General features: G+C 48.5%; 2 protein-coding genes across 4 annotated transcripts; one reads left to right on the top strand and one right to left on the bottom strand.

The window, feature by feature from the left end:
* Window positions 1–12,019, bottom strand: peli3 (pellino E3 ubiquitin protein ligase family member 3). 3 transcript variants are annotated; one of them, XM_029140574.3, is made up of 7 exons: window positions 11,808–12,019; window positions 4,440–4,640; window positions 3,517–3,646; window positions 3,042–3,143; window positions 2,508–2,738; window positions 872–1,060; window positions 1–779 (listed from the first exon to the last, which is right to left on the bottom strand). In XM_029140574.3, the coding sequence occupies exons 2-7, from the start codon at window positions 4,610–4,612 to the stop codon at window positions 180–182; spliced, it is 1,425 nt and encodes a 474-aa protein (XP_028996407.1). In that variant the 5' UTR covers window positions 4,613–4,640; window positions 11,808–12,019; the 3' UTR covers window positions 1–179. The 3 variants fall into 3 exon arrangements, with proteins under 3 accessions (XP_028996407.1, XP_028996417.1, XP_055361790.1); XM_029140584.3 differs by having other exon boundaries at window positions 4,440–4,637; XM_055505815.1 differs by lacking the exon at window positions 11,808–12,019 and having other exon boundaries at window positions 3,042–3,216; window positions 4,440–4,579.
* Window positions 12,020–12,177: 158 nt separating this feature from the next.
* On the top strand, window positions 12,178–20,686 carry rce1a (Ras converting CAAX endopeptidase 1a). Its single transcript, XM_029140782.3, has 8 exons — window positions 12,178–13,105; window positions 13,615–13,717; window positions 13,859–13,942; window positions 14,199–14,277; window positions 14,490–14,657; window positions 14,745–14,816; window positions 14,915–14,977; window positions 15,532–20,686. Exons 1-8 carry the CDS (start codon window positions 12,936–12,938, stop codon window positions 15,759–15,761), a joined length of 969 nt encoding a protein of 322 aa, XP_028996615.1. The 5' UTR covers window positions 12,178–12,935; the 3' UTR covers window positions 15,762–20,686.
* Window positions 20,687–21,071: the final 385 nt, after the last annotated feature.

Raw genomic sequence — 21,071 nt, 5'->3', positions numbered from 1 at the left:
TTTAGTTCCACACACTTTATTTACAGCTCATATTCCACGTGAAGCCTTGGCGTCAGCTATTGCATTTTCCTTTCAGCTCGTCACATCCACAGTCCTTCCTCTCAGTGCTTTCACAGCCTTTTACTTACCAGAGTCCAACCCAACATCACCTCCCTGCGAGTCGACCCCAGGCCGAGGCTTCAGTCCACGGGGCCTTGAAAGATGAGTTTGATGTGGCCCTGCTCTCCAGTCAACCAGGTGCCACAGAAGGGACAGGCAGCGTGGAAGGCGTGGGTGCCGTGGGGCAACGGGATCTGGCTCCACCCCGCCACTGTCTTTTCTGAGCACACGTGGCCGCAGGGGCAAAAGGCGTGAGTGGGCGGCCCCGCATCCAGGTACAATCCTCCCTCGCAGCCCAGCCACAGCGGCACGTAGGGGCCCACGCGCCGGCACATGGGGCACTCCCTCTCCCCGGTGTTGGCCGGCACCGTGCCCCCGGGGCCGGCCGGGCCCTTGTCCTTGCGGTAGCCCCAGTTGTGGTAACCGTGCACGTGGCCGCAGTTGACGTAGACCCAGGGCTGCTTCTTGTCGACGATCTCGCGCTGGGCCAGGCTGGGGAACGCCAGGGTGTTGAAGCCCACGGGACACTGAGGCCGCGCGGCGTTCAGCTCCTGCCGCAGGGACTCCAGCTGTTTGAGGGTGGGGGTGTGGCGCAGCCCGGCGGGGGTCCTCCACAGCAGCGTAGCTCCGCACAGATCGATCAGAGAGCCATCCTGCAGGGTGTTTGATTCGTTTTCAACCTTAAGACGAGAACACAGGAAAGGTAGCAGGGAAAAAGGAATCAATCATCACTGTCAACAGACGTTTTGTGGTGTTTCGCTGTGTGTCTTACCAGCTTTCCTCTCTGCTGTGCTGAGCGGGTCTCTCTCAGAGCAAAGACATTGCCACAGACCGAGATCTCCCTCCAGACGCCTGGAGCCGGCTCCGACACAAACTCCCCCGCTGGGTGCATCACCAGCACCCCGTTGGTAGTCAGGCCATCCATCAGGCCATCCGATGTCCTCCATTTGGCAGCTCGCTCCTAGGAGACCCAGCCACACGCACACAAACACAGATCAGACAAACCTGAGGTCAGAGGGATCATGGAGAGTCTCAGAGGGTGGATGACGGTGGATGTCAGAGGCTGCTGCTATATTTAGCTAAGTCCAGATTGATTTACTGCACTGGATCAGAAACACCTATGAATAAAGCCATCACAGAGAAGAAAGGTGGTATTATTCAAAATGAGCTCCAGGGAATGAACATTTTACTTGAGCTTAGTGTCTATAAAAAATAGTGAAATAAATGCAATCTGAAAATTCAGTCCAGCAAAAACATGTATCTGATTTTTGTGGAAAGCCTCATTCTGATGACAACAGATTAATGCTCAGACATTTTTCTCACTATATCAATAAATCATTTGACTTTTCACTAATTAGTGTTTTTTTTGATGCTTTGAATATTATTCCTGAATGCAGACTGTTACAAAACAGTATTTAAAGTCCAGAGTTAAGTTGATTATTCATTGAATGACTTATCTGTCAAATTTTATTTAAAGGGAAATATTAAAAATTCTAAACTTTCACAGTAAAACAGACAAATGTGGTTAATTTAATTTCTCTCTATATTAATTTCTTTTCCTTTGTTGTTTAAACTTTTTTCCTTTGTGTGAGACTGTTAAATGCTGAAGTGGCTCCGCTGTGATGAAATTTTTAAGAACGGTTTCTTTAAGATTCCCCCACGCTGTCATGCATCATTTATTAACGTCCTACCAACTGCACATCTGCTGTTCTGAGCTGAAAACACACAGCTCGACTCGTATCAGATTTTCCACCAACGGATAATATTTGAACTTTGAAGCGGTGCAGGCACGGCTCTCCGCCTGCTGACCTAGATGCTGCTCCTGATGAATCTTGCATGGGATGGAGTCATGCTGTCGTGAGCCAGGGCTATTATTGGTGCGCGAGAACTCGGGCACTTAGATGTCACGTTTTCTGCCCCATCACACAACCTTGGGCCGCGCTTTGAAAGCTTTCACCGCTCCGCGTGCTAAAAGCCGCGACTATGAAAAATACATGTTCAGTTGACGCGACTAACTCATTAACAAGTTGAAAAACACAGCAAGCCGGGAGAAATGGGCTCCATGTCAGTGTGAGTGTACTGGCGTGTGGCGTGAGGGGGGAGGTTGCTGAGCCAGTCTGATGCCGCATTAATGAACATAAACAGTGAACTCCCTGTGATTCAGCTGTATCGAATCCCTCCCCCCCCCCCACTAGCACAGCCCCCGGTGATGCGAGCCCCTTCGCTGCCTCGCAAACCGTCTGCAGGCACGTCGCCGGGAGGAGAAAAGGATTTAGCTCCGTCCTCACAGCTATGACGTCACCCGTGGGCGGCGCGGCCCCGCTCCCTGCCGTCGCCGGCGCCGCGGTTGCCCGTGGTTACCACGGCGGGCTTGGACCGCTTAGGGGGAGGAGCGGCGGCGCACTCACCCCCAGGAAGATGTTCTTGGAGGAGTCGAAGCCGGCGGCGTAGATGCGGGCGGTGTAGGGGGCGCTGCGCTCGCACATGATGCGGCAGGCGTAGCGGGAGATGGTGCTCTGCGCCGACTGACCCCCGCCGCCACCGCCCTCGCCCGCCCCCCCGCCGCCGCCCTGGCTGCCGCCGCTGCCCACCGTGTCCGTCACCACGAAGTCGATCATGCTCTCCGTGGAGCGGCCGATCTGAGAGGAGAGAGAGAGAGGGAGGGAGAGGCTGGGTTCATGGAAGGCTCTGGCCTGAACAGACCGAACTGTAACATAATACAGGAGGGTGTGAACAACAGAACGCGCCGCACAGATCAAAATGCTGACATAACAGTGATGGCGGTCACATGAGCTGCAGTTACAAATTCAGAGTAACAACTGTGCTGTTTCGCTTATTAATTAGCACTTCTAAAAACATGTTGGCTAAACAGTATAATGATGTTCATTAGCACCCATCTCATGCAGCAGGGTCAGAAATGAACGCCCGCTGCAGACACTGACCTGGAACATGTCTGTGTTGGTGTCATGGGTGTACTCCACGATGACCGAGTGGCTCCGCGACAGCGTGTAGGAGATGCTGTGCTGGCTTTTGTTGCTGAGCGCCTGCCAACGACAGAAGACATCCTCCAGGTCACATGACAAGGAGAGCTGAAGGTCGGTCCTCCACAAGCGCACGCTGCGATTAATGGAAACAAACACGCCGCCGCCATGATGGTCACGGCACCACTGTGCGATAGGTCCGACCACGGAACGCAGCCACCCGTGGACAAAAGCAAAAACAGCCACAGGCAGCTGACAGAACTGAAAACAAGCTGAACGCATTGTGTACATTTACAACTACTTATGTAATTTATTGACAACAACAATTCCACAACTGTGAGGCCTTAAAGTCGCTGGTGGAATCACGTGACCTACAGTAAAGCCGCTACTGTTCAGTCGCTCCCTAAACAGGAGCTGCTACACTTTGACCTCTGACCTTCGACACCAGCGGTGTGGAGACGTTGTGGATGACGTCAGGCTTGACGCCGTTGGCTTTGGGTCTCTTGTAAAGGGCCAGGCGACTTCTTCTACGACCCTTGTCCCCGTTGACCAGCGAGCCATTGTGCCTGTGAGCAGACGAACAGAACGCACCTAAATGCAACATTCATCCAACAGAGGCACTAGACTTTAATAAACTACTGCTGTTTGATGTGACTCTCCTGACACAGGCAGCGTATGCCTGGGTTAGTTACTGTAGTTAAACAGCGTGGTTAGCAGCAGCCAGTACTACCGGCGCTCCACACAGAAGCCATGATTGGATGCAGGCTGTAAAATGTCGGTGGCAGGCGATGCCCGCTCTCTGTAATCACACTGAGCATTCTCCTCGTCCATCAGCGCCGGGATCAATAGGTTGAGGACTGGACACATACGTCTGGGCCTCTGGTGCCTGGAATAGCAGCGCACCGTCCTCATGGGAGCCATACGCTCATCCCGCGGCCACCGATCACTGTTCCTCGTGGAGGTTGAGGATTGCTGCCGTGGCTCAGCTTCCTTGCTTAAGTGAAAGGATTCATTTTGCTCTTCGCTAAAGACGTTAATGCAGGAGGAGGAGGAGGGTCTCGATGGATGGATCCCTCTGCACCTCGACGCCTAAGACACCGGCGCTCATTAAACCCATTGCTTGTTGATGTAATGGCAGATGTTATTTCAACGTGTCATATGAATATTTAATGACACTGTGCTGTAAGTAAAATATTGGATACATTAAATATTGAGAGAGTGGAATCAGAAAAGACAGGCCCCACTTAATGCAAGGCTGCTTTTAGTTATAGCAGCATCGATTGAGGGCAAATTAAAAGCCCACAGTCACTCTAGAAGCCCACCTGAGCCTGAATGCTTTCATAAAGACACGCGTCTCACCCCAAAACGATGAGCTCGCCGTACTTGACGGGCTCCTTGTCCTCGGGGAAGACGCCGTCGTGCGGTTGCGAGCCGGAGCTCAGAGGAGGCGAGGGCTGGCTTTTGTTGCAGGACGGGCGCAGCTCCAGAGATGAGGGGGGACACAGCGCCTCTGAGCTGCCCTCCAAAACCATGCCCACCGGCCACAGCTGGGGATCGCTGCTGGGAGAGGGGAGAGGAGGCGTTAGAACGGAGCACGGAACCTGCCTCCAGGACCGGTGGGTCAAAGGGCGTCCAGATGAGACGCAGCCAGATGCGCGCGTTCCCATCTTTAACATCAACACACATCCTTCTTCTAACAGTGCACCAGAGACTTGCAGTATAGAGATGCTAAAATAAACAAATAAATCCAGCACTACCTGCTTTTTACCTCAGCACTTGGTTACAAAAGCTACTCGTTGACAGCCCTTCACCTCCGCATCCATGTTTCAAACGCCCAGAACCGCTGTGGGGTCTAATTCAGCACTAACTGGTTGACTGGAGCCCGCTTCAGCCTGCGTGACGTTGGCTCTTCTGGTAATTGTCATCCTCTTCATGCAGCTGTAGTGCTTTCTGTTTGCTGACCCAGGGCCTTCACAGAGCAGCCGGCCCGTCCTAATAGGATTGAATTGGCACCAGCGTCCCAGCCTCGTTTTTTTCCCACAAAGGCAGATAAACTGATACCTGGATCCGTGAACCCTATTAATACTGCACGAGGCCCGTACTGTGCCACAGCATTGTTCTCCTGGTGATGAATTACACTTTGCGAGAGCCGGCCACTGATATACTGCCCACAAATAGTGCTGCGAAGAGGAGCGCGTGTCCACGACACGGCCTCCTGCACTTAACAGGAGGATAACCAGTAGCTGACGGAGTGTCGATTGCGAGGATCTTAACAAAGCCCAGGGGAGCGACGCAGCCTTTGCTGAAGAGGTCGCCACCATCTGAGAGGTGGAGCGAGGGTCCCGTTCCCGCCGTCCACTTCATTAGCGAGCCGCCGATTACAGCCCCGTGTCAAGTGGCTGCCGATGAAATTCCCTGGATTCAACATGCAATTTCCTGGAGTAAATAAATAAATAAATAAATAACGCAGGGTCCAGATTTATGGCGACAAGCGTTTGATTAAGTGGCGAGAGAATGGGAAATGAATTTCATTTTATGCTAAAAAGGAGACAGGATCGGCCTCTACATCACCAGTGAGTCACCGTGTGGATGTTTGGACACTCGCTTTACACAAGTCAAACAAAGCTCAATCCCTGTCTCTGCACAGGTTCTAATGCTCAAGCCTATTATTAATCAACAGTGGGCGAGACCACCTACACGGTGGGAGGCGAGTGGTGCAGCAGCATGACAAAGGCCGACGGGCTTTGTTCTCCCGTTAAGCAGATTAGATAATCAACCTGGGAACGTAAACGTAATGATACTGAGAACGCTTTCCCAAGTATGGACGTTCCTCTCATCCTCCCTTCCTGTTCCTCTTAGATCATCAACATCAACACAAACGCGAGCCGGTCCCCGTGACTGCACGCGAGGACGTCCAATGGGCAGAATACGGCTTCATAATCAGATGACGAATGGCGGTGGGCAGATTGAGGCAGCCAGTGGCCGTTTCATTATCTGTGTCACCCTGGGTGGATGCTGAGCAGAGCGGCCTCGGGAGAGGCTTCGTGGAAGGAGGCGCATCAGGCAGGAGAGGGAGAATAACAGAGAGGCGAAGCAGCCAGCGCTTTGCCTGCGTCGTCAGTGGGGACCTGCCACCACCCTCCATTATCATTTATACATATTTATAGGCACTGTGATTTTTTTTCTCTATGATACAAACGTCAAACTTCAGCTCTGTTCCTAGTCTGCACTGGAAAGACTATGGAGTCAACTGTCTGGGTCCTGATTGGATTGTTTCTCTTGTTCCTGAATTTGAAATCTCTACGGAGCTTATTCAAATCATTTTTGATATGAGAGGCGACAAAGAGCTGATCTGCTTCACGCGGTCGAACCAACCACAGGGTTCAAGGCCATCAGGACAAATAACAAGACTGAAAACTAAGCTACATGATCTATATGTTACAAAATAAGAAACAAACAGATTCACTCCGCCTGTTACTAATCATCAGTTCCGCATGTTGGTCTGAGAAATCCTTTTAGTTGCAGGTTCCCCTGCGACTTGACGCGACTATAACAATGGAGAACGCCAGGCAGCACATGAAAGGCTGCAGGAGAATGATGAGTAGAGCCTGAGGAACACTTTGAAAGGAAAAACTACAAAATGCAAATAAGAAGTTATCTTTCATTCTGTGTTTCCATCTGGCTGATGAAACCATGGGCGTTGCTGGTAATGATGACGTATCACAGGATGAAAAGTGAGGTAAAACTGTTATAAACCCTGAATCCAACTATTTATAGTTCAACTGAAAAGAAAGGCGACAAAAGATGGTGGATAATGATCAGAGCCGATGACTTTCACACAAAGGATGCCACCGCCCAGCAGCAGATATGATGATCTCTGTCTGTCTGAGCATGCAAGACTTTAATAAATGTTTCACACCAAACATGGCCGCCTCCTTCTTTGTCTCTCTACTGTAAATGATCTGACTGAGCTCCAGTCACCATGAGGACACAGTGATCTGTAAAAGCAGAAGGCACGTAACTGCCATTGGCTGGAGGGGGAGCAGACATGAAAGAGGAGGAGTGGGAGGTGGAAGAGGAAGAGGAGGAGGAGGAGGAGTGGGCTCGGAGGGCAAGGAGAGGTGAAGGACAGGAATGAAAAGCAGGGCAGATGTGATACGCTGCTAGTCTCCTGGTATGAAGGTGCCCAAAAGTGGGTTGATGACGGGTGGAGGGAAAATAAGTGTAAGGGTGTGTGTGTGTGTGTGTGTGCGTGCGTACGTGTGTGTGTGTCTAGGAGCATGAGTCAGTGTGCGCATGTGCGGAAGCGGCGGCTTTGGCAGAGTGATGGATTGCCTGGTCCACAACCTGGGGGTGGAGAGAGAGAGAGAGAGAGAGAGAGAGAGAGAGAGAGAGAGAGAGAGAGAGAGAGAGAGGGGAACAAAGGAACGTTGTCTGACAAAGGGTGTGAGAATAATAGAGAGAAGGAGACAAAGGCACCGCAGTCGATGGGAGCAGAGTGCTAGGAATCACTACACACGCAGCGTTACACAACGCAACGCAGAGAAGCGCATCACATCATACAATCCTGATGCCACAAGTCTACATCAGCAGCCCCACAACTCAACGCATCCCAACACAACGAGCCTGCATCACATCAGCTGCACCATGTTTCCACTATTTCCATTTTCAGCTTTTGTGGAAATATTTCACCTGTAATCACCAGCAAATGGGAAAATTATAATATTAACACAAAACTGTCAGACTACTGTTTTGTCAATGTGAGTGTGTAGAACTCAGGGTCACAACACGGGCGCCATGTTTAGAAGAAAAAAGCAAAAACACAACTAAGTCACTCAGATTATCAGCATGTTCCTTATGAGGATCCTGACACACGCGCGGCGGAGCCGAGGTCCAGGCTCCGACTCACGGAGCCGCTGACACACACATGGTGACAACATCTCCTCTGGGCACAGATACGCTTCAGCCATTAACGCGGACACAGGCTGTAGCTGTTGCGTAACGCAGCAGGCGGGGGGGCACGTCGCACGCAGCCGTCGTGTGCTCAGCCGGGCCTCATTTGCTTGGGTTCTGTCTATTTACATGCGCTTTGTTTCGACGCCATCACTTTCATGTCACTATTAGGTTTCCGGCAGGGACACGATGAAGCCGTGCAGCCTGTGTCGGTGTTTTGGATATTCCACCCCCCCATTTTATTTCTCATTTGTGGTCTTTTTTTGGATCCACTCTCTGGAACCGCCTACTCCAGGGGAAGGGCGAGTGTGTGGGAGAGAGAGAGAGAGAGAGAGAGAGAGAGAGAGAGAGAGAGAGAGAGAGAGAGAGAGAAGAAGAGTTAAATTTGCCTCTCACAGAAACACATGAACAGAGCTAAATATAGTCGGGCTGACGGATGAACTCTGCAATGAGTTACAGCCCCGTGATGGAGGCCGTCGCCCCCCCCCGGCCCCCGTCCGACATGGGCCCGTGACGGCGCAGGCAGCGGTGCGGGCCGAGCGTCGGCTCATGCTTCCATATGCGAAGGCTTCGGGGCTTCTAGAGAGCGCGTCTGCTCCACATTATGCAACGCTTAATACTGTACAAATCCTCCAAGCCCGTGTTGTGGAGTGCTGTGTTATCATCCCACGCCGCCGCACGCAGCCTCCACGCAGCCTCCACGCGCTCTCTCCTCTGCCGCTCACACTTGGCTCCATTCATTCTTGTTTAGATGTCGGGGCGGCTCATCGCCTGAAACCCCCGTTCGTTGGTTGTTATTTTTTTTTGTGTCGACCCGTCGGCGCTGCTCTGGTGACACTAAGAATAGGCGCCGGGAGTCGGTGGCTGCCGCTAACAACATTAGCTGCCAGCTACATGTGACACAGAAGGAAAGTGCAACGTGAGGGGGAGAGCGGTGCCGCTGTAGCTGCTCGGGGTTCTCCCGGTTCTGCACTGTTAAAGTTCAGCAAAGCCCATTACCTGTTAATGTGATGTAATGTTCTCAGCCCTTATTGTCTTTCTTCATACGGTACACCCCACTGAACAACATATCTATGTCATAATAAACACTATTATAACACAATTAACACATAATAAACAATAAATAAATAAATACTATCAGTGTATTTGTCTCTCGCCATTTGCTTTAGTTATGAACTTGTTGTCAATATACTGATTGAAAAACGAGTTTGGTTGCAGATATAGACAATCCCTCACTGTATCAGAGCAAAGCATGTGGACTGTCCTGCATCCTGAGTCCCTGACCTGACTGTTTACCATCCATACGATGGTATGATGGCACCCGTTTCACTTACTGTATGAACACTAACAGAGGGACTGTGTACACTGTGTGAGCATGACGGCGTCTGGATACTTTCTACAGTGTGACCATGCACCTTCAGGCAGGAGAACGAACATGAGCCAGCAGCTTCTCTGGATGCAGGCTTGTGTCGCAGGAAAGGCGATCTATCAGTGTGTGTGTGTGTGTGTGTGTGTGTGTGTGTGTGTGTGTGTGTGTGTGTGTGTGTGTGTGTCAGAAACCAAATAGCCAGTTTTCAGGAGCCTGTCGCTGGAGGAGGAGGACACAGTGATGTCCTCCTCCGCTCCCAGTGTCAAGCACCGGTCGCTGAACTTTAGAGAGCAGTCAACAGCTGACACAAGCCGCCATCAGGGCTTTCTGAGAAGCACTACACCTCAAGTAACGCTGACGGTGTTGACATATAATATTTGGAAAAGGGACAATCAGCGCTGCTGCCCTGCAGTTCAAAGCAACAGGGACGAGGCGTCTCGGTGACACCTATGAGTCAGCTGTTATTCAACCAGGTGCTGGGATCCTACAAATGAACGCGCACCCACGGCCCATGTGGCCCAGCGCGTTACATCATGCTACGCTAAGTTAGCGGTAAATCACGCGTTATGACAGGAGTCGGCGTTCTGCGGAAGCACAGGAAACAAAGCTGGAGTTGGATCACAGCTAACGCAGGATGCTCCACGTTAGCACGAGTCCTCCTCCTCTCAGCTTGACCCGGCGTGTGAGAGGCTCATACTACAGGTGGGCCGCTGGTGTGTTACCTCATCTTCCTGCCGCACAAACACTCAGATCCATGTGATGTGACCAGGATGTGAGGAGCAACTCCCGCTTCTCGTTAGCCGGCTTACTTAGTTACGCTCCCTGGATAACTGCACAACCGGGTCAACCGATACCAGTGAGAAACAATTAGTATTGATGCCACTGGTGCTGCTACATCCTAATGACTTACGCTGCTAATTAGCTGGTCAGTTAATTGCTATGTTTGTTTGGTGAATGCTTTAATAATCGCTACTGTTAGCACTACTCATTAATAACACATTTACTACTAGCGTTATGGTGCACCTAATTATATTACCAGTTGTTGTCTCTACCATCCAGTACCACTACACTATTATTGTGTTTATCACATTAAAGCTGCAACTGGTGAAGATGGAGCTTATTTTAACAACCTTACAGATGTTTCATGATCATATCATTTAAATGTAATGATTACTATTTCAATAACTGCACACTGACTTGTGTATTTGTTACTAGGCATCAATAATTTAGACAAATTAAAGTATAGAATAGCAGAAAATGAAAATATTAATATAAACTACCAGTTGTAATTAGGAGCTTCCCACCAGTGTGCTATTTACTCCAACAGAAAGATAAGGTTCACACTTATATCAGACATCAGTACATACATCCCTAATGTGCATGAATAAGCTTGATCATATCCATTAATGTACAGTAGCAGGGGCCAAATATTGACTGAACCATCTGACTTTCCATATTTTGCCTTCAGGTGCCTCATTCTGTTTCGACACCACGGATCTACTGTCCCAGGCTCAGTGTCATGTCAGCACAGTCATTCCTCAGCAAGCAAATATGACTCATTACTCAGCAAACTATAATGTGGCCTTGGCATAGTGAGCCATTCCAAGCTTATTTTCTCTAATCATGCCACCAGACCTCCTCCTGTGCGCGTCCTGGAACCATCTAGAAGCTGGAAAATGTCATATTGATTTGTTATCTGGCTCAGGATCATCCGAACATGGCCCGTGTCTACTTTTATTATGCCCGCTCTCTCTGAGCACGGATTACAACGGATTGCGTTTTTTTTTTCCCCAGAGACGTGCGGCTGCGAACGGACGCGCGTTCTCCTAAAACGGGATAATGTAGTATCCTACGCGCACTAGGTTCTACTAAATAATTCACAGGGAATAGAGAAACGGAGGAAACGGAGCCCGGGCTGGTTGTGCGTCCCTTCCCCTCCGTGCAGGCTGGTAAACAGGCGTGTTTGGGGGCATACGCAGTCTATTGTGCCATCTCTAAGCGCATGTAGGCTGGGTTGGTACACGGGGGATTCCACCGCGCAGACAACACACTATACACATTGGGAGGACATCAGCACACGCACACGCACACACACACACCCTCGCGTTTTCCTGTAACGCGGCCACTCGCCAGCAGCGGTCATGCCCAGGTAAATGATACACAAAGGCTCATCTGTGAGAGGGAACGGCGTTGAAGGAACGCGACGCTGCCTGACGTCCACCAGTTTGACTTAGAAGCCAGCTGACCTCATATTGACACGCGTCACCGCGAATAAAGGTAATAAAATCGGCATCGGTAAAGCGCACATCACGTCAGCCGGCGTCGCCCGCCAGCCGCACTTACTGTGGATGGAGCTGCTAGAATAAAGACAGGTGGTGGGACAGACCACACACACAGGCCCGTACCCGCTGATGTTTGCCAATGGAGGTCCGGCACGGGCTCGGATCGGATCTGCGCGTATTTCCACCCCTTGGATGCGAGCTGGTGTCTGTCAGTCCCCGTGAGGCCTGGGGCGCGTACAGGCTGAGACCGGAGCAGCAGAGGAAGGAGCAGACGCAGCAGCGCAGGGGATCTGGAGAGGGAGCATCGCCTCTGCTCCGTTCACGTTCACACCGGAGACTGATTCACGTTCATCCTTCCCGAGTAGAACAGCAGAGAGCCCGGTCACGCCTCTGCCTCTCTCTCTCTCTCTCTCTCTCTCTCTCTCTCTCTGTTTCTCTGTCGTAGAGTTGCCTTTATGTGAACCTGGTAAATTCGCCTTTCTCACAGTGATGCATTCAGGAACCAAAATTAAAGGGGCGTTCCAAACCCGCGATGTTGATCAGTATCCATAAATAAATACTACAGAATAATTATAACTTGGGGGGCGATCATGCTCATGTTTTCCATCATTAGTATGCGATGGCAGATAAACATAGTGTGCGTTCAACTGCTTGTCTGCAAATTCCCCAGGTTTGTGCAGGTGTTCACCTGCATTTGGATGTTCATATTCAAGCTGCCCCTTATGTGGCAATGTTAAGGTAGAGACAACAATTACTGTCTGTCCCTGCCCCTTTTGCTAATTAGCCAGTATTGAGTCATTAAACGCTCCAGGATGCATGAGACGTAACACTGAGGTGACTGATCCAGTGACCTAAAGCAAACAGCCCCCTTCTCTCTCTAAGCTCTTATTTTGTAGCCGTCTGACCCTCGTTATAATAAAATAAAACACACCTGACGTGGAACTATCAACAGCTACAAAGTGTTTACAACAAAACATGGTGAGTGCCTGTATCACTTCAGAGGTTTAATGAATCAGAGACGCCCTATAATGTTTTACAGGACAACCCTTTACCGTAAGGCGCCAGTCGCTATGACGTAGTTATAAAGCGACGGAAGCGTTAGCTTTGCTGCTAGTTACGTTAGCTCACAATCCAAAGAGAGGCAACTGACAGCTTCACTGTTTATGGAGGCGAGGTTTCATGCCGGTAGATGGTCCAGCCACCGTCCCGCTGCCCACTAGTACTTTGGTCAGCTTCTAACCGGCAGACGTGATGGCAGAGGAGGGGGATTTATCCGCAAACCTGCCGAGAGGGGACATGGAGCGCAGCAATGGCGACTTCGTCCCCCCTGAAGGTTTATGCTGGCTGTCAGTGCTGTCCTGCCTGCTGCTCGCTTGCTCTTATGTCGGCAGTTTGTACGTGTGGAGGAGCGATCTGCCGAGGTGAGCCCGTCCTCGCCGGCACTACGTGCTGCTGCTGCGCTTCATTCACGCCCGTGTTTATTTAGGATCATTTCTGTCATGAACGTGCCGGAGGAAGTCACGTGCTGCTGCACGTCTTTCTGTCTAGTTTTACAGTCAGAGCATCACGTCAATCAGCCTTGGCTTGAAAGAAAGAACATTTAGTTTGAACTACATCGTGTTTAATTTCATTGGACGTTTCTATAAAAAACGAGCTTTCATGAGATTTAATGATGTGATTACTTCATACTTTCATATGCCACAGGTGTTTTATCCAGATGTTTGTCACTTATACCATACAATAAACCTCTAGCTTAGACCCTAAAATACCCAGAGGAGACAGGAAGCTTGAGGGAATGTAGATCGGCTTGCAGCCAAGGAGCTGGGCTCAGACCTGGGAGCTGTTTGAGGTGGTTTGCAGGCTGAAACTCATCCAGTGTGTTTTGGATGCCGGATTGACCGCAGTGTTGTCTCCGCTGGCTGCTCCTCAGGGACCACCCCACCGTGATAAAGAGGCGCTTCACCAGCGTGCTGATCGTGTCGGCTCTGTCGCCTCTCTTCGTGTGGGCTTGGAGGGAGTTCACGGGTGTCAGGGTGAGTTCCTGTCCCAGAAACCACCTTCTCTTTACGTCCAGCCACTGACCTGAAGCTTGAACTCTGGCCTCACGTCACGCTCTTGACACACTCGCATCATTAGGCTGAACCTGGTGCTCCTGACATTGTCTGTTTTTCTAGACTGACTGGTCTTTACTGGCTCTCATGGGGATCCGGTTTGAGGGCCTCATTCCTGCCATCATACTTCCTCTTCTTCTAACCATGGTATGAAGCCTCTCAGTCCCACACCTATGTATGCTGTTTACATCTTATTGTTTAGATTAGACTAAACTTTGTTGATGTTAGTTTGTGCTGCTCCCTGATTCAGATACAGTGATATTCAGGATTTCACAGTAACTGGTGACGACCAAATATCAGATCAAGCCCATTTCGTGTGTTTGCCTGTGTGTGTGTGTGTGTGTGTGTGTGTGTGTGTGTGTGTGTGTGTGTGTGTGTGTGTGTGTGTGTGTGTGTTTTGAAGGTCCTGTTTCTGGGCCCCCTCATGCAGTTGGCCATGGACTGTCCCTGGAGCTTCATGGATGGGATCAGGGTGGCCTTTGGTGAGACAGCCAACACTCCACCACATTCAGTCTGTTCTCCAGAGCCTTGCATAACTGCACCCTGCTGTCTATGATGCATTTTAACTTGAAGCGTCTAAATACTGTGATTAGCAGTCTTCTCCACAGCTCAAAAACACATTCATTCTAAAAAGTCATGGCAGAAATAACCTTGATTTAAATTGTCGGTGATTTGTCCATTCTCCTCCCTGCAGACCCGTGTTTTTGGATGTTGTGTGTCAGTGACATGCGCTGGTTGAGGAACCAGGTGGTGGCACCGCTAACAGAGGAGCTGGTGTTCAGGGCTTGCATGCTGCCCATGTTGGTGCCCTGTGCTGGCCCATCCATTGCCATCTTTACCTGCCCACTCTTCTTTGGAGTGGGTGAGTTTCATAAAGCTGTGTCTGTGTAAAACATCGTAGTTTAGTGTCTAAACACAAGCTGCGTTTCTGTGTTGCGGTCTCTTGCAGCTCACTTCCACCACGTGATTGAACTGCTACGCTTCAGACAGGGGACTCTGTCGGGGATTTTCCTCTCCGCAGGTCAGGACTGTAGCTTTTGATGATGTGCCATTGGCTCCACAGCAGTCTGCTGTCATTAGTGTGTGTGCTGATGAGCTGTGCTCTATTTGGTCTTACAGTGTTCCAGTTCTCCTACACAGCAGTGTTTGGGGCCTACACTGCCTTTATTTTCATCAGAACAGGTCAGGACTTTATGCTTCACAAGTTAATTTTATAAATACTGACTGGTGCTTCATTAGGCTTTAAGATCTATTAGTGTGAAACAATTAAACAGGTAATTACTGCACTTTGCTCTGAAACATTAGATTTAAATGACACCAGACGCTCCTCCCCCTCCAAGTCTGTCTCCATCAGATATCTCGAAATCATTGTAGGAGGATCATTGGGACATGGGAACTTGGGAACTTAGAAATGAAAAGTACAAACGTAGTAACATATTGCAATGTCTTTTTATTTCACAAGATCTATCTCTTGTGAAATAAATGCAATATTTTATTTAATGAAGCCCTTTTTTCTATGTGGGTTATCAATGACTCCAACAAGAGTCAGACAAATCATTTTGGGTTTTGCTTTTGTTCCAATTCTCTTTCTTGTGTGAGAGGAGGAGCAGCGAGAATGAAGCGTAAACAGTGAATCACTTCCCCATCAATTTTAAAATGACCTCTATTCTTTTAAGCACGTTCTGCTTGTGTCCTCAGGGCAACAGATGTTTAATGCTTCTCTGCCTGCGTTGCAGGTCACCTGGTTGGCCCCGTCCTCTGCCACTCCTTCTGCAACTACATGGGCTTCCCGGCCATCAGCGCAGCCTTGGAGCACCCCCAGCGCCTCACCACCCTCTCCTGCTACCTCCTGGGCGTCCTCCTCTTCCTCCTCCTCCTCTTCCCTTTCACCGATCCGTACTACTACGTCCTCCCGACACCGGTTTGCACCCTCACCCCCTCCCCCAGCTCCCTCTGCCTCTCCTGATGTCCTGCCAAACCCTCCCCCACACACCTCTGCTTTGGTCAAGTCACCTTCTGCTGGTGGAGCAGTCGAGGTTGTGTTCTTTTGCCAAGTCAAAGTTCAGGTCAGGTCCAGTCCGGACCGGCAGTGCTAACAGCCATATGGGCTTCATAGCCATGCGTAGATGAGGCACTTTTCAGTAGATCCACTGAAGCTCAGGTGCAGAGTGAGTCAGTTTGAGACGGTGTGGTTCATGTTGCTTGGAGCGAACCTGAGGCTGTCGGCCTCTGTGGACATCTGTCATCGCAGAGCTGTGCTGCTAACCTGATAAGTGATTGTAGTGTAGGCGTGTATAAGACTGAAGAACAGTTTTGTCCTCACCTCTCATGCTGAGAGGTCTCATCAAGTTGGGCCAGATGTTGTAATTATTATTATTATTATTATTTTTATTATTATGTTGTTTTCTCGTCTTTGTTTCAGTTCTTTAGCTTTGTGTGATCACTGACCTGCTGGTTACGATGCTAATGGGTTGTAAATAAAGCTCCAGTTTAGATGTTTTGAGCATCTTACAATTTACACTCACTCACAGTTCACTCCCCATCTTTTGATATTGTGTGTTTACACATTCGCACACAATGCAACATGTCCGGTGTGGAGTTGCCTCACACCATCATGTTCTGGCCCAAAGCTTTAACTCCATCCTTCCTCAACACTGATTGCTTCTGTCCCTGTAAAAGTTCGCTTCACTTAGAACAGCAACTTGGTCATCGTAACCAGCAGAAACGATGGGAAACGAAAGTAAGAGCTGTAGATGTAGTTTTGCTTCCCAGCAGGGTTTGGTCAAGTACTTGGATTTAGGCTTAACTCAGCATAATTCGTTTTTGCATAAAGCTTTAGGGGGTGGTTGGGTTCATGCATGGTCATATTTCAAGTCGGGCAGATAATAAATGAAGCGAAGAACAATTGGCTTCAGGTCTCAGGTTGGGTTTTGAAGCGGTACTGGGGGTTGGTAGCTCGACAAAGATGGTGAAGTTATAGAGTACAAAGTAGTATAAAGGTCAAAAATATGCAATTATTTCCTGCAGTGTGAGTGGGATATGTTTTTTTTTCTTTTCATATCAACACACTTTCCTTTCTCTGCACTAGGTTCAGTTCTGGGCTCTTGTGTCTGCGGTTTCTCTCTGTAGGGAGATAATTAACGGGACTAAAGGACTGTTGGTGATTTCTTGGTGTGATGCTGAAATTGGCAAAATACACAAACATGACACATGTTTTCACTAGAGCAGTTTTCATTTTTAAGGGTACTGTTTTAACGTGTGTTCATGCTGGGTTTGACTGACTTGCTGCTGGGTCGTTTAGTGAGATACATGAGTAGTTGTTGATGCTTATGCTGTACATTCCCTGCAGCTGATAGGAGCTTACTGTTGCTAGAATAGTTCTAGTCTGGTTCTGCCCAGATAAGGCTCCAACCACTACATTGACTACATGTAAATTTTAATTGTAACTGTGGATAATGGTCATGTTGAATGGCTGATCCTGATACATCCTGTGACCCACTATGCAGCTAGCTGAGACGTTCTGGTAGCAGCATGTCCACATGTTGGTATTTTATATTTCTCTGCATGACGTGCCAGCCCCAGGTCCCTTTTTGTGGAGTTCCTTTAGGATTAAAGTCAAGACAAAATTCAAACCTTCAGGCTTGAAAGCAGTTGGGAGCAGCAGTAGTAGCAGATCATACACTGATCTGCTACTACTTGTCTGGCATGGAACCAAAGCCGCAGGATGGTTTCATGACTTTTTGTGAGGTGGCTCTGTCTCAGTGAGCGAAAAGGAATCAGGGTCTGTAGTTTTCTTTCAGAGTTTGCTATGAACCATGTCAGCTACTAATTAATTGTCCACGGGGACACTGCCACAGGGAACATTACCTTTAGGGGAAAATAACTGCCCATTGCTGTGCTCTGGCTTTTCTCTAACGTCGGCCCATTTTTTTTCCTTTGTATTTGTGCTATAGATAAAACAATTGCAACCGGTGAACCTCGGCTGCCGTATAGTCCTAGAGTTCTAGGATGTGTTTATCCCCATAGGACGCTGCCTCCTAGAATGAATTTGCACTAGTTATAGATGGAGTAGAATGACATCATGGCGTGTCGGTCTAGTGATCAGCTGCAGACGGAGCTGGCAGGTGTGTTATCAGCTCCACTTCAAGAACAGTGTTTGCGATTATGCGATTTGACATTTCCTTGTATCAGAATTACAGTGACATGCATGACTTTCTATCATCCAGGCAGTTTTTTGCCTCATCCTCTTTTCCCCCGGATTCGTTGCACACGGTCATTTCTTCCTTGGCGCAGTCTGACTCCTTAACCTCTGTCTCTGCATCCTGGTTCCTAGCTCACAGTGGGGTTTACGATGCCTCTGGGAGTAACACAACCTAAAGGCAGAAACTCTATAAGCTATACTGATACTGTGAATAGAAGTGAGCTACTTGGGTCTTGAGCAATAAATCAGTACGCGGATCCAGTGTAAATACGAAGAAGAAGAATGTAACTCCGTCGATTCTGTGGCTGCAACTGACCGTGATTTATTTTGACCTGTTAAAAATCTAGTGACAGGATTGTTTACAAACGTTGGGCAGGTAACGATGAGACGACTCGTGCTGTACCTACTTGAAGCTGCCAGCAGGGGGCGTGAAAGCACTTTGCAGAGAGGCAGGGCTGCTGTGAGGGCACTGATCACTATCTGCTGGGAAGTCACCGAGGTTTTCTGTCTGTTTTCGTTCGTGTTTGAAGCATCTAATGGACTGATGCTGCAGTTTATGAGATAGTGTTGCATTTCTGATTTTTACAACACACATCTGCCTCAAAGCTAAAGCCGTTCTGTGCAGTTTTTACCGCGCGTGTCAATACGGTGACTTCACATCATTGACTTCACACTGGCTGTGGCTCGTTAAATTACGTTGCATAGATTCAGATCTATTGCTTATACTCTGATATGCCAACCAGACTCAATACAAACTGATGAACATGAAACTTAAACCAGACACTTTTACAACAGAGGATTGGGTGCTGTAAGACAAACTACGATGCATAATACACAGAAAAATGTCTCAAGATGAACATGCAGAGAAATATGACGTGATGGGAGAAGATGAGAGTCAAAGTAAATGAATGTTCCGCCCTTTTTTTTTCAACTCCCCTGCTACAGACCTGTTGAATAATGCAGCACTTGTCCTGCAGCCTTTATAAAATAGATGCCATTAGTTTCCAATTAACAATAAATGACTGTAATGCAGAATTACTAAAAACTGAGGATATAGATTTGAAAACAATTTTCTTTTTTACACACTATCTGCCTCACATTCTGCAGTAGCTCCAGTGTTTTAGTCTGTTGGCTTCTCGTAACCCGCTCATCCATGTGATCAGTAAAGCCTCAATTATAGACCTTTACTCATAGGTTGTCGGACCCGACGCTGCAGCCTGACAAGCACGTCCTCGCAAATGTAACTGTGGGTCACTCAGACCATAGCAACACTGGTGTGCATGGTAACGTCATGGTCGTGCAGACCAGTCTCCATGTTCACGATCGTCACTGTTGCACTCATTTCAATGCAAACCAAGGCTGCTGAGCTTCACCAGCGTCATCTGCTTCATGACGTGCTTCCAGTCGCTGTTGTTTGTGTAGCACTGGTGGTTTAGTGGTGAGAACGCGGAAGAGCACGCCGAGGTCCTGATAACCTGAGGTCCTCGCGCTCAGGCCCCCTGAGCTTTGTACTTTTGAATCACTCTAATTGCAGCACGTCTCATATCCAGGGCCATTATTTTGTAAAGATTTCCCACAATTTCCTACGCAGTGAACCGAAACCTGGGAAATCGGTGCTCCATCATTCCCTGGTGGAGCACAGGGCTGGAGAGGAAACGTAGCCCTTGATCCACACATTCATGTCTCTATGCTGTAGCCTGCTCTGATATGCCCTCAGATATGTGAGCTTGATCAGATGGGCGTTTTCTGCTGTGGTTTAGCTTTAAACCGGATGCCATCATACGGTCACCCGGTCCCGTTCGGACTCCAGGGTTCCTCCCGCCCCCTCACTGTATGTTTTGCTCATTAAAGTCCAGGTTCTCCACTCCTCGACCAACCACGTCAGCTTTGTCTCTGCTTTTCCATAAACTCGCAGAAATGTGAGCTGCTGCTTTTTCCAGGTGCAACGGTCCAACCAAGCTCTCCAGATGGTGTTTGCATGCAGACGCTCGTCTACTCAGAATATTTTTTCTCCTAGTGCTTGGCAGATTCGAGTTGCGTTTCAGGTCAGATGGGGTCACAGCGCTCATTTAGCTTTTTATTGCTGTCACAGGAAAACAGGTCCTTCAAACGGTAGATTCAGACAACAATCACGCGTCAGTATTTGGTGAAGAGGCTGAACCTTCGTGAGCGCAGCGGCAACAGAGACTCTATTTTTGCTGAACTCCAGCACCTTCGTCATTTTAAAATACACCCAGAGGAGGAATCGTTGGAAAAATGTGCATTTTCGGGAATGGCGTCAGAAAGTTTTCAGACCGCTTCACTATTACACACAAATGCTAGTTTAAAGATAATAGTAGTAGCTACAAAGTGTAGATACATGTAAAATGGCAGCTTTTCCAATCACATGAAGTCAGTAATGCGCTAATGATAATCGATGACTTTAAAAAGTGGAGGCTCTGAAAACTTCCTGAAGCCGGCGTGTGACTAGCGGGGGAGCTGCAGGAAGCCAACTCGCTGATGTTTGTATGGAGCACTATATTTTCTAATCTATTTTGGTGACGGGAACAGAGTGTACAGATGTGTGCATGTATTTTCTGCTCATTGTGTCACATTTGTTGTGCACTTAGAGGCGTCTTTTAGTACGACAATCTTTTACAGAACCCAATCACTGCAGAGCAACCGTTTTGAAATAAAAGTGGTTTTCTACATCCCGAGTGTCTGAGTGTCATTTGTCTCGGCTCGTGACAGGAACGCGGTGTAGCTAATCACTTTTGTATTTTTCCATAAGTGACTGAGCACTTTGTGATCTTTTACTTTGAGTTCATGACACTTCAAATGAACAATACTTATTACAATAAATTATATAAAGAGTTTGTTTTTGTTCTATAACTGTGACTGTTTCTGTATTAAGTACAATGTTCTGCTACTTCATGCTTTAATGTGGTTTTAATACAACAAAGCAGATACTCATACTTTCCTACATACATTTGATCTAATGCTAATTCTAGGTATAATATAATGGCATATTATTGATTGTTGGTGTAAGTTTCATTCATGTAAAGTTAAAATTCCTTGGCTTTCAGCTCCACATGC

Source organism: Betta splendens, chromosome 2, assembly GCF_900634795.4.
Source record: "Betta splendens chromosome 2, fBetSpl5.4, whole genome shotgun sequence".
Lineage (NCBI taxonomy): Eukaryota > Metazoa > Chordata > Actinopteri > Anabantiformes > Osphronemidae > Betta > Betta splendens.
Note: the sequence above shows the minus strand (reverse complement) of the source record. Positions and strands in the feature narration are given on the sequence as shown.

Bases quoted from the DNA above. Each gene is read 5' to 3' on its own strand.
- peli3 (XM_029140574.3), bottom strand. From the start codon at position 4,612: ATGGTTTTGGAGGGCAGCTCAGAGGCGCTGTGTCCCCCCTCATCTCTG. The intron at 3,647-4,439 runs GTGAGACGCGTG...GTCTGCTCACAG, and splicing joins GGCGAGCTCATCGTTTTGGG to GCACAATGGCTCGCTGGTCA. The intron at 2,739-3,041 runs GTCAGTGTCTGC...CTCTCCTCTCAG, and splicing joins CCAACACAGACATGTTCCAG to ATCGGCCGCTCCACGGAGAG.
- rce1a (XM_029140782.3), top strand. From the start codon at position 12,936: ATGGCAGAGGAGGGGGATTTATCCGCAAACCTGCCGAGAGGGGACATG. The intron at 13,718-13,858 runs GTGAGTTCCTGT...CTGTTTTTCTAG, and splicing joins GGGAGTTCACGGGTGTCAGG to ACTGACTGGTCTTTACTGGC. The intron at 13,943-14,198 runs GTATGAAGCCTC...TGTGTTTTGAAG, and splicing joins TTCCTCTTCTTCTAACCATG to GTCCTGTTTCTGGGCCCCCT.